Source organism: Dicentrarchus labrax, unplaced genomic scaffold (assembly GCF_905237075.1).
Source record: "Dicentrarchus labrax unplaced genomic scaffold, dlabrax2021, whole genome shotgun sequence".
Classification (NCBI taxonomy): Eukaryota; Metazoa; Chordata; class Actinopteri; family Moronidae; genus Dicentrarchus; species Dicentrarchus labrax.
Window position 1 is genome coordinate 21,059,987 of NW_026136707.1, and position 14,675 is coordinate 21,074,661.

The 14,675-nt window shown below is 40.4% G+C and overlaps 2 protein-coding genes across 7 annotated transcripts in view; both read right to left on the reverse strand.

Moving 5' to 3' along the window:
* Nucleotides 1-1,223: 1,223 nt before the first annotated feature.
* LOC127367273 (riboflavin transporter 2) lies at nt 1,224-9,108 on the reverse strand. 4 transcript variants are annotated; one of them, XM_051407004.1, is made up of 5 exons: nt 7,150-7,392; nt 5,860-6,518; nt 3,471-4,537; nt 3,146-3,269; nt 1,224-1,990 (listed from the first exon to the last, which is right to left on the reverse strand). In XM_051407004.1, the coding sequence occupies exons 3-5, from the start codon at nt 4,481-4,483 to the stop codon at nt 1,778-1,780; spliced, it is 1,350 nt and encodes a 449-aa protein (XP_051262964.1). In that variant the 5' UTR covers nt 4,484-4,537; nt 5,860-6,518; nt 7,150-7,392; the 3' UTR covers nt 1,224-1,777. The 4 variants fall into 4 exon arrangements, with proteins under 4 accessions (XP_051262964.1, XP_051262963.1, XP_051262962.1 ...); XM_051407003.1 differs by having other exon boundaries at nt 5,860-6,534; XM_051407002.1 differs by lacking the exons at nt 5,860-6,518; nt 7,150-7,392 and adding an exon at nt 8,994-9,108.
* Nucleotides 9,109-12,748: 3,640 nt separating this feature from the next.
* Nucleotides 12,749-14,675, reverse strand: part of macf1b (microtubule actin crosslinking factor 1b) — a 31,066-nt gene continuing 29,139 nt past the window's right edge. For all 3 annotated transcript variants that reach the window (XM_051407589.1, XM_051407587.1, XM_051407588.1), the window contains one exon: nt 12,749-14,650. In XM_051407589.1, coding sequence (XP_051263549.1) covers nt 14,625-14,650 — 26 coding nt within the window. In that variant the 3' untranslated portion in view covers nt 12,749-14,624. The remainder of the gene's footprint in view (nt 14,651-14,675) is intronic.

Sequence of the window (14,675 nt, forward strand, 5' to 3'; positions counted from 1 at the left end):
ATTTATCCCCTTGGACTGGGGATGGATACACACACACACACACACACACACACACACACACACACACACACACACACACACACACACACACACACACACACACACACAAATACACCTACATGGATAAGACACTCTCTCTTTGATTTAGTGTAAGGAGGATATGATGCAGACATGTATCTGGTGACTGGGGCAAATCTGAGACATGCATCAACAAAGGCTGAGATATTTCTCTATAAATGTGGAAAAACAAGTTTCTGTTTATACTCTGTTTATAGACTCATTTAGTAAATATGACTTTTTAAAAAAAATCTGGCTCATCAATCTGGATCAAAACTGTAGCATTACTTCAATCTTGAAGCTTGACTGCAGTTGAAAGACTCAGTTTCTCATGAGGCTCTTTTAATCATACAGTGACCTCTAGTGTTGGAGTCAAAGACCTGCAGGAAACCACTACTAATGGATTGTCCATGGCACATAATAGTGTGCATAGATTTGAACCAATAATTCAAATCAAATAATAATAGGTTATAAATAGTGTAAATATATGGTAAATTAGCATAACAAAGCATATTGCATGATAAATTGTTATGCATTGGATATAAAGCCATCTGTTGTTCTCAACTGCAGAAGAGAAGAAAACATTACCTTTCAGATATTATGAAGACAAATAGTTTTATAACTTACATATCATTTACTACTCCATTTACTACTTATCATTTCGGGTCAGACTGGTTGTGCATAAATAGTGCTTCATTTTTTTCTTTTCTTCTCTTTCCTTGTATTTCTTCCTTCTCATTGTATTTATTTATTTATTTATTTTATACTTTCCTCTTGTCCTGCATATCCTTTACATGTCTAATCGGTACCCTGTAAAAATACCCATTAGGTGCACAGGAGTGAGTGGGTAGAATGGTGCTTTTGTCTTTGATTCAAAAGTGTCCATAAACTTCTTACTCAATTATACCACTTCAACCACACACACAAACAGACACACACAAACAGACACACACACACACACACACACACACACACACACACACACAGAAGCTATTTAAGACAGGATAATGCTATTTGTGTCTCCCCCTACTGCCCTATCTACCGTACCATTTACCTTGCTTTTGTACTTTCTGCCCCTGTACCCTCACTTCCCTTGGGCATTAAGTCCTCTGCCCCAGCTGGGTTAGGATAGGGTAAATGTTTAATAGAATTTGCAGTATAATCAATTCAGTAGCAATAAAACAAGTGTTTTATTTGGTATTGTTGAACAGTTTCTCCATCAGGTAACACATACAAAGGAAGGTATAATAATTAACAATGTACACCAAAAAAAAACTACATCTGTCAGTGTCTCTAATTTAAGGCAGACTTTAAAGCCAAAAGTACCATCAGTTCTTATAAAAGCAACAATCAATTATATTTTTACATAATGTTAAGAGTTCAAGTAAACTGGCTTTGACCTCTGAATTGAGAAGGAAGTATAATATGCCCAGCAACAAAATGGTCTTGTGTGGTCTGGCACATTGATAATACAGGTGTCTTTTCTTTTCTTTGTGTAGAGTTCACTCTATCAGTCAATAAATATGCAATATAAAACATAAATCTACTGTCTGACTCTGATAGAAGCAAATCTGTTACAACACCAGGAAGTGCTACTGTTGTAGATAAACACATGTGACCTCTCAGCTCTGTTGAAACAAATAGGAACAGGCCTATGTAAAGCTCATGACTGCAGTAAGTTCAGTGCTAATAAAAACAAGCGCAGATTACACCTCACTGACTACATCGGACACTTGGTGTTGCAAGCATCACCTGACTTAAAAAGTCCATAGACACTGACCAATGGGAACATGGATAAAGCCCCAACCATGGAGCCCAACTGCACTACTGCTCCACACCACACGAGAGCACTGTGACCCTCATCCCTCAGAATCACCCCAATGATGACCTTCACATAGGACAGCGACAGGACAAACAGGATCCAGGTCAGCACCTACAACACAGAAGAGGTGAATTTTAATGCATATCATGAATAATATGACAATGATCTGACACCCAGTCCTTGTTATACAGCTCAGTGGCTTTCACTGGTCTGCTGTCATGAACAGGTTGGAACAGGAAGTCTCTCCAATCAAAAACAGAATCAGTTTATGAATTAGAAGTGTAGTTATTAAAATAAGCAGCTGCAGTTACCTGGTCATGACTACTGACACACTCAATAGTTTTGTGCTTAAAACATCATATTGCATTGGTTTTAACTATGTTTTTAACTGTTTGGTTCGTTTTGTGTATTGCTCATTGATTCTAATTTTGTCTCATTATTTTTGTATTATTAATTGGTAAATCTGCTACACTGTTTAGCACTTTGTTTAGAAAGACTATATAAATTAAGGTATTTATTTGTGATACAGTTAGGACAAAATTGTACACATCACCCAAGGAGAAAGGGAAAATATAATAAGGTAAAAATCTGATTTGTTAGGTCACAAGCACAACTAATGAGAAGACTCTACAAACGGAATCTTTTATAGCCTTTATTTTTGCTGATGTTCTTGCATCTGTCAGCACCTCTTGCTTCACAGTACTGTCTTTCTCTTTTTCACTACTGTAGGCCAGATTTGCAAGTCAAGATACACAAAAAAATGAATGAAATGACAATAACCAGAACCATTAAGTGTTGTGTTAGGACACTGATTACCAACACCATGCTCACTATACCAGTTACATAGCAGCATGATGTTTCTTTATGCAGACAAAAGTTATTGCTAGCAGATACAGGGGGCGACAATATAATGCAACCCTGTACAAGAGCACTATCTCATATACACGTGGATCAACACATCTGTGCTTTCCTCTGAGAAAGTAAATGAGTGTTCATTAATTTGGTCTTAATCAGGTCAGACAGGACTGAGTTGAGACACGACTTGATCTTAAAACCTGTCAATCACACTACACTCCCAAATCATAACAATTATGAATGTACATTTGGCCATGAGCGGTGGGTGGTACTTTCATTCTTTAATAAGGTGTAGCATGAGACACATTTAAAAGGCAGAACGTGTGATTTCAAATTGACTGCTATTAAGTCATATATTTTGCTGTTGAAATAAAACATTTTCTTGTCCCAATTCATTAGAAAGAGTCTTACTATGACTGCAGTTCCAGAGGCACTGTGGACCAGCAGGGGGCAGGGACTGAGAGCAGCCATGGCCATGATGTAGGCTCCAAATCCAGTCCCAACCATGGTCAAGAAACCCATGAAGATGAGAGACCTGGAAACAAGAATCGATGCATAAGGCAAAACTGAGCATTTTCTGTTACACAGAACCACTTCATAAGACATGATCATTTAAGTAAATTCAGTTCTTTTAAGCTATGACCACAACAAAGTTGTGATTATGACTGAGCCTATCCATTCTTGTGCAATTTCTGCTTTTGAAGGAGACAGAAAAAAACTTATCATTCATTCTTACCTGATGGGCATAAACATGGCAATGAAGCAGGCCACTGGGTTAGCTACAGCCGCCATGGTGGCAGCTAGATGGTAGGCCTGGTTTCCATAAGGCAAACAGGAGTAGGACTGGACTGAGGGCAGCACTGCATTGGTCAGAGCATTGACCCAAGCCAGTACGACAAAGATGAACAACACCTCAAGGTTGTTATACGTGCCCATCCCAAAAGAGCTCCTGGGTTCCCTCCTGACAGCTTCCAGAGGGCTGATCATTGGCTTCTGCTCTGGCGTCTGGGCATGCAGAGACAGACCTTGTTCTCTCTTCTCAGGGGCCAGATCGCCACTGAAGTACCGGTCGTTATTTCGCTCCCGAGCCACAGCTGGGTGATGGTTGAGGAGGATGAAGGCCACCATGCACACAACCATCATAGCACTGAGGAACACAAAGAAGACCTGGGCGGAGAATTTAGCTGGCTGGTAGATGGCTGTTAGCTCTCCGCTGCCTACCGTAGTGGCGTTAGCCAAAGTGGCATTCTGACAGTGGACTACACCAACACCTTGAATCAGAGCCACCAGTGCAGGCACCAGACCACTGAGGCCTTCACCGGCAAAGTACGTGGTGAGGTACTGTGGCCGCAGCCGCATCATGAAAGGCAGAAAGGTAACAGAGGAGGTGCAGTCCACCACAGAGAGCAGAAAGCTTAACACCAGCAGGGGCACGCTACGCAAAGAGCCCGCTATTGTCACTGTGTGCTTCCAGAAGAAAGCCAGCAGGAATGTAGCAATGATCCCCAACCCTACAATGCAGTAGATGACCGGCCGCTCATCTAGGACCCCTGGGCGGAAGCGATGCATCAGAGTGATGAAGAGAGGACCTATGTTGGCCATCTGGATGAGGACTGTGAGGTAGGACGGCAGTAACCAGCCCTCTGGGATTTCCGGTACGACCAGGGGCAGCTCTACCCACATCCCGTTGATGGCCACCCAGGAGCCCATACCAAACAGGCACGCCAGCACGTGAGTCAGCATCGACATGATGGAGTGATGATGATGGAATGAGATAAATCAGGAAATGTAGATGTGCACAATCTGAAACACAGAGACAACACAGTATTCTTAGTAAAGTGCAAAACTTATCACAATCTAAAAAAACATTTAAAAATGAAAGACTATTTTCTAAACAATCATGAAGTTGCAGTCTGATATTTTAATAAAAATCGAATATGACCTTTCAGTTTCATCCAACTTAGTTGTGTAGTAAGACTAACCACATGGCAGCTTCAAGTGTGACCATAAACCAAAAACAAGACTGCGACTCTACAGCCACGCTAGCGCCTCTGTGATGCTGTACTTAGCAAAATGCTAATGTTAGCATGCTAACACGCTAACGACCACAATGTTAAAATGCTTGTGTTTATCTGTTATAGTAATATTTACCATCTTCACCATATTAGCTTATCAGCACTAAACACAAAGTATAGCTAGGCTGATTGGAAATACATTATAGTTTTGCAGGTAGCCTTTTTAGTCATAAACCAAAATACTGACATAATGATGCCACTGGACAAGATCACTGAAGTCGTGTAATACATCCTGAGTGGGGAGACGTGAATTTTACAACAATCCATCCAATAGTTGTTGAGATATGTCAGTCTGGACCAATAAGCCACACAGAAGTAAAAACAATCAAGTGTCTTGGGGATGATGTTTGCTAACTACATTACAGCAAAAGTATCAAAATGGGTAAAGAAGTATGTAAGCATAGGAAGAGCTGAATGTCACATAATTATTACTGAGTATATGTGGCTGGGATTGACCTTCCCAGTCTCCATTCACTCTGCCTCTTATTCCATCTCTCTTCCCCTCTGTGCTATTCGGCAGGGGAGTAGTGACCTTTCACATACTGACACAGTGCTCTTATGAATAGCACCATGTGCTTGTGACGTAAACAGAAACATTAAAGAGAAAGGATTGTGAGGTGTAATAAATCTACACCACGACTGTCATTGTGAAGGACTTCTAATTAAAACCATAAACAAATAGCTTTCTTTCATTTATACCATACCAATGCATGGCAGACTCACTTGGCATCGTTATTCAGAACAAAAAAAGTCTTCTGATGTTTTTTAACAGTCAAAGAAATGTTTTAAAGGCATACTATGCAGTTTTCCGATTTTGTCAAACAGCTACCCCTAGAGTTGCTGCGGAGTACTTGTATTTAACGTTAGCTGTCTCTATATACGGCTCTGTGTCTCTGAACTCACGGCCTGATCCCCTCCCCCGTGTGTACCGGTGCATAGATAGATAGATAGATAGATAACTTTATTAATCCCACAATGGGGAAATTCACTTGTCACAGCAACATTTGAGTGAAATAAATACAGATATAAAAAACAGGAACATTTGCGTACAGCAGGTCCAAGGTCTTATTGTCTCTGGTGGTGCATGTGACAAACTGGTGGAAGGTTGGGAGTGTGGACGAGAGAGAAACGTGGTTGAAGTCCCCTATGATGATGATGAAGGCCTCCGGATGTTTCGTTTGTAGTCCTGCAGTCACAGTGTGGATGACGTCACACGCTGCTTCTGCTTTCCCAGACGGAGGAATATAGACAGTGATGATGATGATGAAGATTACTTTGATGAATATAGACACTGATGGCGATAAAACTGGAAAATGCCCGTGGCGACAAACTCGATGTCCGGGCTGCAGAGGCTCTTTCACACAGACGTGCCCGGGGTTACACCACCTGTTGTTTATGAGCACGGCCAGTCCCCCTCCTTTCTTCTTGCCGGTCGCAGTGGTGTCCCTATCAGCTCGAACCGCCTGGAAGCCGGGCATGGTGACGTTAGTCTTTGCTCGTGTAGCCACGTTTGTTTCCAGTGATGACTGCAGGGATGTAGAGTTTAAACCTCCTCTTCTTCATCCTCTGTTTAACCCCGCCGTCCCCTCCTCGTGCTCCTCCGGTATGGAGGGTCTCTCTCCAGTCAGGATGCTCGGGTGCCAAAGGGCGATCATCAGGATGTGGGTGTAAACAATGCGACTCCCTGTCGCCATGGACACCCTTGCAAACTAAAAATAAAAAGTGCTAGTCGACGTGAACAAAGTAGTAAGAAAATTGTTAAAAATAGCAAAAAACACACTGAAAACACACATGTTCAGTAGGATGGAAGCTCGGACATCGAACAGGCAAAGATAGACTCCGAAGATGTCTATTGACCAGGTAACGTCTGAGTGAATGCCGTAAAGCAATTCATGATTCTCGCAAGATATGGCGGGGCGCCACCTTTCAGACTTGCATTGCTGGTTCTGCCAACGGCGTCCCTCTCCTGCTTTGCTATCGGGATGATTCGCTATACTACGAGTTTGTTTACCATCAAAATGACTTTGAAGCTGTTATATTAAGGTAAAAATCTTGCATAGTGTGCCTTTAATGTCTAAAGGACCCCATTTGTAAGGATCATGTAGGCTATCAATAATATTTTGAAAGAATAATGAAATGCTGACTACATAATAAAACTTCCTGTTCCTGCTTCTTAATCTAAAACTGTATAATCACCCTGGTTCCTGTTCATTTTAAGGTAAGAAAATGGACAAAGAGTTGAGCCTTGAGGCTGTAGGACAACCAGGAAATCGTATAATCCTTACTTTGTTCATTCATACATCATCCACAGTTCTGTAAGGTGTCAGAATATCATCTTACCTTGTTCAGAACATAGTCAGGAAGAGCTCTCTTCCCTCTTTTCTTTTTTAAAAAAAAACCGTCACTGCATTGTGATCACAGTTCTGTTACATCAGCTGCATCAGTGTGTGTGTGTGCTTTCTCCTTCACACGCACAATATCCACAGGCTTACATTCTGCTTCCGTGTCTCTGCTGCACTTCACATGGGAGGGACTGCACAGGCGCACATGCTCTGCACCACCATGACACTTTGATCGTCCTTCTATTGGAGGTTGGTTTCAAAATCCGATAGCCATGTGCTCTCTGTGTGCCTGGGAGCTCAGCAATAGGAGGAAAGAGAGTGAAGGGAGGTCTCAGTGAGAATAGCTCCTCCTCTCCCTTTTTCCCTCCCCCAACCAGCATTCGACCTTGTGGCCTGCCCTTCTTTAAACACACAGGCAGCAGTGAAAGAGAGGGAGGAGAGAAGCTGCCTTTAGTTTCACACTCAGTGAAGTTATATAGCCTACTAGATATTAGAGGCTGACTGCCCTTCCATTTTTCTGTCCCTGCCTCGATTTATTATTATTAATTATGCCCTGCTGCTGAGCCTGTATTTGCTGATCACTGTGCAGATCACGTTTCACAGCCTAATTTGGTGTTAATAATATTACACAACTGGAAAGACCTGTCTGGCAAGTTTCACTTCAACAGCACAAACATGACATTGCAATTTATATTCAGATTCATATATAGACTCAGAAGTACCCCAGCAGCCTGACAGAGCAGAGGCAGAAGACATCCGGCCCTAAACTCCTCAACCCAAAGGAAGTGGTGAAGGAGGTGGTTTCAAAAGTTCTGCAGAACTTCAGGTTGCCTCATCAAAGGCTGGGTCTCCTCTGTTCACCCTGCGTCATTAAATCAAAGCTCATACAGAAATAGCATGCTCATCCTGCTACCGCAGTAAGCCAAGTTGCTTTCATTACCCAAGTCCATGATAGTAAGGAGCCCAGCCTGGAAGAGGACACCAGACACCACCAGAGAACGGACACTGTTGTTTCAGCTCTTCTGGCTTACCTGACGCCTCCTGTTAATCACTGTTACCTCCAGAGTACAATGACTACATGTTTTATAACCGTGTTAGCAGCTGAGCTCTAAGGATGGTAATTTTGGTCAGTTGGTTGGCCCATAACTTAGATTCAGACTGAAACATCACAAAACTATTACAAGGTTTCCATGAAATTTGGTAGACATTCATGGTCCCCAGAAGTCCCCCCCAAAGTCACTGACCTTCTCAAAGAATAAACCATAATGCCCTCCAGCTATACATACATTAATCTGTGATATTGTCCACAGACAGTCAAAACAGTACCTTTTTTTCAAGGTTGTCAGATACAAACAGGAGGTTTGAGAGCGGTTTGTAGCAGACTGCTACAGGACACTGTACATTAAAAGGCCTAGATTCTCTATTATATATATATATGTGTATATGTATAGAAAAATAGTAACTGCTGTACATTGACAAGACCAAATGACCTAAGATTGAAAAGTGCTTTAGTAATGTGCCTTTTATTATCCTACTGTATTTGATTTAAATACATTTTATACGGTGCATTTCTTACAGAGTTAAATGCTGATACAGTACAAATCTCATAGAGTTGGGTTAGATGAGGACAGTTGCTAAGCACAAGGAAAACAGTCCAGTGGAAAACCTGCCAGACCTTACTTTTTGTGTTTCCAAAACTCTAAGTTAGACCATTTTGTATGTGACAAATTTCCCTTATTATAAGATTACACAACTTCACATAAAACACTATAAACTGTCTCAACTCCTTTCAGCATTTTAAATTAACTCTATTCATCATTCTAAATTAAAGATACCACCTACCTGCTTGTGGGAATGGAAGAACAGAGTCAGTTACACAAGTGCAGCAGAAAGTGAGCCGAGGGTTACTCAGCTCAGTGGCCTTGTGATGTTTCTGTCAGTAGACTATACATGCATATTGAGTGCTTTGTACTTTACAACTCTGGATCCCTGAGTCTGTCATGTGACTGCAGAGGGCTGAGCCAGGGGTCCAGCTTTGGAACCAAAGTCCTCAGCAGCAGCATGGGTGGGTGGAGGAAGGTAATGAGGACAGAGGGAGGAAAGAAAAGGATAGAGGATGGATGGAGGAAGGGGAGCTCAGAAAATGTTGGCAAGAAAAGTAGGAAAATGGAATAGACTGAATCTGATGAGACTACTGCATCAACATGAAGGTTCTCCCAGTTTTTGTAGGGTGGGTGCGGGCAGCTTAGCCAACCAGAAGATGACTTTGGACAGCTTTCTGTTCTTTCTGAGTGGGTGTCTGGTCGGGGTCAGTCCTGCTTTGTCCAGCACAAATTCCAGCACAAATGAATGACTCCTGTTGAGCACTAACTTCATGGTATTTCATTCGACTGCCCTTGCACACACCTCCGCACTGACTGGTACTACATGTTCCCTTCCTGAATAATAACAATTCTTTTTTTTAGGCTGTTGACAGTAAAGCAAATTACTTCTGATACTGTCAATAAAAATGATTTGGTCTTTCCTGAAAGTGGGATTAAAGCGACTGTTGCGTTACTAACAAATTTAAACTGTGAACTGTTGGTTGCTGCCAAATGTCAATTAAACCTCTGTTTTGTTTTGTTTTTCTGTCCCCAAAATATTTCTATTCAACTAATTTGTACCAAAAGATTATTATTGCTTTCATTCTGTTTTGTTGTTTGCAAATTCAAATTGGTAAGGTTTTAAGTTATACACCCTAATTAGAAAAGTTATCAGTTCAAATGACATCAAATTGTGCTAAACTGTAACAGCAAGCTGTTTGCATTGAAAGAAGCCTGATCTTAACAATGCAATGTCAGTAATTTAATATTAACAACCAGGTTTATAAGGTCTATTGTGTCCTTTACAAAACATATTATACCATTTACTTTTTTACTTTTTTTTTTAACACAGTCTTTGCCAAGCAGCTAGCTGTAGTGCCTGTTCAGAGGTGACATAAATCTCTTCCAAGTTAGAATAAGTATTACGTTCATTATCCTTATCTTTCACTGACATAACTCTTGTTGAGAGTGTGAGTGCTGTATTTTTTCATTTATTGTTTACGAATATACTTGTGAAATTCTTTGCCGGACTCACCAAAGTTTACCTTACTGCTGTCATCCACTATCACGTCTAACATGTATGCTGATTTCTGTGAATGCAGCATAACACTTCAATCCGGCAAATTATCCCTCAATCTCCCATTCAGTTCATCCAATTGAAGAGAGAATCCAGAATTCAGATGAGTCATGAGTTTCCTGTTTCAGTTTCATCTCCTGTCTGATGAATTTGCACGGTTGATCACCAGAAACACAAACTGCTGCATCACTTCAATGTTGTGTTTACAGTTCGTAATCTTTCAGCTCAGTACTTACAGCATTTATTAAGCACATTGGAGCTGTGACAGCGCATTCCTTTTCTGGGCTGAGTGTGGGACAGTTACTTGAATGGAGGACTAATGTTAACGTACCTTTAAAGTGGAAGGTCACTGCAAATCATTATAATCACCTCTGTGGTATGAATAAATATGGGCTCCTTTAAAATAATCCCTCCAGTAGAGTTTAATAGACTTGGAGAATCTATACCAAAGAGTATTGAAGCTGTTCTGCCTTATTGATGTGATATCACTTCATCTTTAGTGTGTATATTTGTGAGCAAAACACTCACAGGACAGTGTTGTTTTGATAAAACCTCAGGACTGTACGGGGCACTCCTGTGACCTGGAGCCATGGTGAATGTTTGTGTAGAAGTACAATACTCGGCTTTCTTTCTCTAAACTGCTGCGCTCTGTGTTTAAACAAATATGTCTGTGTTTTTGGTACTGCATGTACGGTGCAAGCGGGTCTGAAAGATTCACTTGTTAGACATCAACAGGAGGGCAGCATGAGCTGGGAATCCACAGATGAAATTTCTGCCACTGAGAATTGATCATTAAATAAGATACTGTGTTTGGTATATTATTTAAGACTAAGTACACCTGACCTTTAGACTTATTCTGTTGTTATGTGACTGGTGACGCATTTTTTCAACTTAATATTTGGATGCCCCATTTGTCAGAATGTGTACTGTTTTGTCTTATATATGAAATATTCACCTTTATATTAATTCAACAAAAAAACATGTAATAGCATTTTCCTTAAAACAGAATGTAATGCATCTGGATGGCAATCTTTCCCTTGTCAACATAGCAGAAATATGAATTGTGTTTTGTTAGTTGGTGGTTACAGCCATAATTATTTATATCTCCATAATAACAATGGATCAAATGCCAATGTGTGTGAAAGGGGTCACTCATAGTGATGATCACTGCAGTTCCCCTCATCCCTAAAGAGATTTACAGCTTCTTTTGGCTCTTTGCTTTGGTTTTACAGCCGCAGCTTTACTGTTCTGGTTTGGTCTCATTGCTCTCATAGATTTATTTCTAGCAGCAGCAGGCAATTGTTTTTAATGAAACAGCCCTAATAACCCACAGTACACTTCCAGCACCAAATGGCAGACAGATGAAGTTAACTACATGTAGCTGGTGAACATAGTGGAGCACTAGCAGCTAAAGAGCCAGATATTTCTGTCAGGAGTTGGAAACTCAAAACAGAGCTAAGTGTGAATGTGGCCAGAAACATGACTCCAGTGTTGATCCAAATCTGCTATATTTAAATCTTTGTCATACCAACTTTAAAGCTGCTAAAGTTTATATTTTCATATTAACAATGTAAAATACATATGAAAGGGGTCATTCAATGTGATGGAACCGCCAGCTCTCCTCTGCTTTCCACTGGTTGTTTAGCTCTCTGGGCCACATCTTTAATGTTTTGGTTCACTCTCACTGTTCTCATAGTGTTGTTTTTGACTGCAAGAAGCAAAAAACCTCTAGAAACCCATCGTACACTACTGTCCAACATCAAACAGCAGAAAGACAAAGTTAGCGACAAGCTGGAGAACATAGTGGAGAATCTAAGGAGTTGGTAGAGACCAAAAACAGAGCTAAAAGAGGGTGAATATTGGACTTGCATGACTCCAAATTAATGATAATGTTGCTCCATAACAGCTGTATCTCTAAATGCCATAGGCAACTCTTTGTTCTCAAGTTCACCATAAACTTAAAAAGTGATATGTGGATATTGAGTTCATAGCTTTTTTCCATTGCCCCTAAGTTATCAAAAATATCAAAAGAAAAACCTGTTATTTAATACATGCACACTAGCATATTAGTTGGCCTAACTGTACAAATCATTTTCACACTCTCCTGTCCCTGTCTGAACCTGCTGTGTCTCCCCCCAAATGAGCTGGGCTCCGGTGGTCCGCCCCGCTGTGGTTCTGTCGCACATTCCGGCCCCGCTCCTTGGCAGCATTCCCTGCTGGGTCCCCCCACTCCAAGTCAGCTCCCCCTGTCAGCTAATAGAACCAATAACTAGCTAGTGGCAGCAGTTAGTAAAGTTTTTTTTGCGATTATCCAACTGATAAAAACTAAGATTCTTCTCAGTGACAGTTAAGTTGACTGTAAGGGGGCATCGTTAGTGTGAATTGTTTCCAGAAAAAGCAGCACATCAGTGCAGCATTGTATAATATTAATGAGGTAATTATGATGGCAAATATTTTTATTTTTATTACAAAAAGATTTATTTTTATACAAGTGGACGTAAAATTATTAGTAACATTCATCTACAGTTTTTCTAAATTAGACATCAGAATGAGTGCTGGGTATAGAAACATTTACAGTACAGAAAGATTAGGGTGCATAGCAATTGAAGTGAAATCCGGCTATTGTATTTTTACAGTATAGTAAATTTCCAACCTTCCCAACATCGACACATTGAGGTCAAGAGGAAAAGGTACTTTATCATGTAAAAACATTTTTTGACTTTTAAAAAAATCATTTTTGACAACTGCATAGAACAAATGCAATTAGGTATATAAGCTACTGTCTTCAACCTCAGGTAGATCTAGTACAAACGTACACATACAAATACAGTAACTTTACACTGCTGATAACATATTGTGAACTTTAACTGCCCTACAAGCACAGTGCGACACAGAACAGCCTGTGCACTAGACTTATGGTGGAGCTGCAGTTGCTTCTCTCTCAGGGAAAATGTTTCAGTATTTTATGCTGAAACAATGCATATTGGTATCTTCAAAATCATGAATACATTTTGGAGGAAATACATGTAGTGTCTTACATGTTTCTTAAACACCTTTGAAAGTAGAGCAATAAAATCATGAACACAATGTCTGAATGGATTGGTCAGAGAAAAAAAAAAACCTCAAGGCAGAAATAAAGAAAGTTTAGAATATACTGCTTTGGGTAAAATAGGCTTGGGAAATAGGAGGTAGGGAAAAGAAGGAAATTAAAAGTTAGATTTCGCTGAGAAAAAACTACACTGTTTAACCAGACATCACCTCCAATGCATTCTTCTGAAAAATTAATTCTCTTACTCATGACAACTGCCAAATCTCCCACCTATGTACAGTAGTTGGACACAGAAAAAGTGCATTTTTTATGAAAAGAATGTGCTAAACAAAACTTTCCCAGGAAGTACAATGTTATAAACAAACAACAAAACAACAAAACATCTACATGTTCACAGTAATGTTCCATACAAATACATACACCAAAAGGCAAAACCAATCCTGAGAAAATAATCTCTACATATCAACAATGACCTGTTGTACTTCAGTGCATTGTTCCTTAAACAGTCTCCAGTGTTCAAAACATCCTTACAATAAAGAACAATAAAAATACATAATTATTTGAAAGCATGGTGTCATAAAAGGTAAAAGACAAAAACAGTGTGGCCCTGCCAACAATGTTATCTTCATGGAATGAATGAAAAACACAATTATCACAAAGGTGAAGGCCAGCATACTGTACCTTCCACATACTCATGGTTTTGGTATATGTGTTTTTTTGGATGCTAGTTGGGGCAGTCAGACACTTTTACATACCATGTACAAATGCGTTCTTGCTGTATGTCACTTTTAAATTAGTTACACCAACATTACTGCCAATGACAGAGCATTAATCTCGGGTTCTGCTACCATCTGACTTTAAAAGAATAACAAGCTGAAAAAAAACAATCTGTTTTAAGCAAGGCTCATGGCTATCATGCAATAAGCATCCATGCAGAACTTTTCAATTCCTACTCTCTACGCAATCAGATACTACTGTATGAAATGTAACAGGGGACAAAAAAATCTTTGTCGTGCGTCTTAACTGACCTCCTCATTGTCCACACAGAGAAGGCATGATCTTCACACAGAGTTAAAGACCCTTTAGCATCCCCTCTGGTGACCTTTGCTGCACTGTCTGTGTCGGATTTCCAGATGTGACAGATGCATTGTTTTTTGGCCCCTCTATCATGTTACTTCTGCTTATCACTCTGTTTCGGGGGGGCCCCAAGGCCGTGTTTGGGTTCAGCACTGCAGCATACACATGGTGCTCAGGGACAGAGGTAATCAGGTGGGTAACCTCTCAGCTTCGTCTACAGGGTGCGCAAGAATGAAAAC

Excerpts from the sequence above, each read along its gene's own strand:
- LOC127367273 (XM_051407002.1), bottom strand. The coding sequence starts at position 4,483 with ATGTCGATGCTGACTCACGTGCTGGCGTGCCTGTTTGGTATGGGCTCC. Across the intron at positions 3,270-3,470 it reads GCCATGTTTATGCCCATCAG|GTCTCTCATCTTCATGGGTT; the intron begins GTAAGAATGAAT and ends TCTTGTTTCCAG. Across the intron at positions 1,991-3,145 it reads CCTCTGGAACTGCAGTCATA|GTGCTGACCTGGATCCTGTT; the intron begins GTAAGACTCTTT and ends TCTGTGTTGTAG.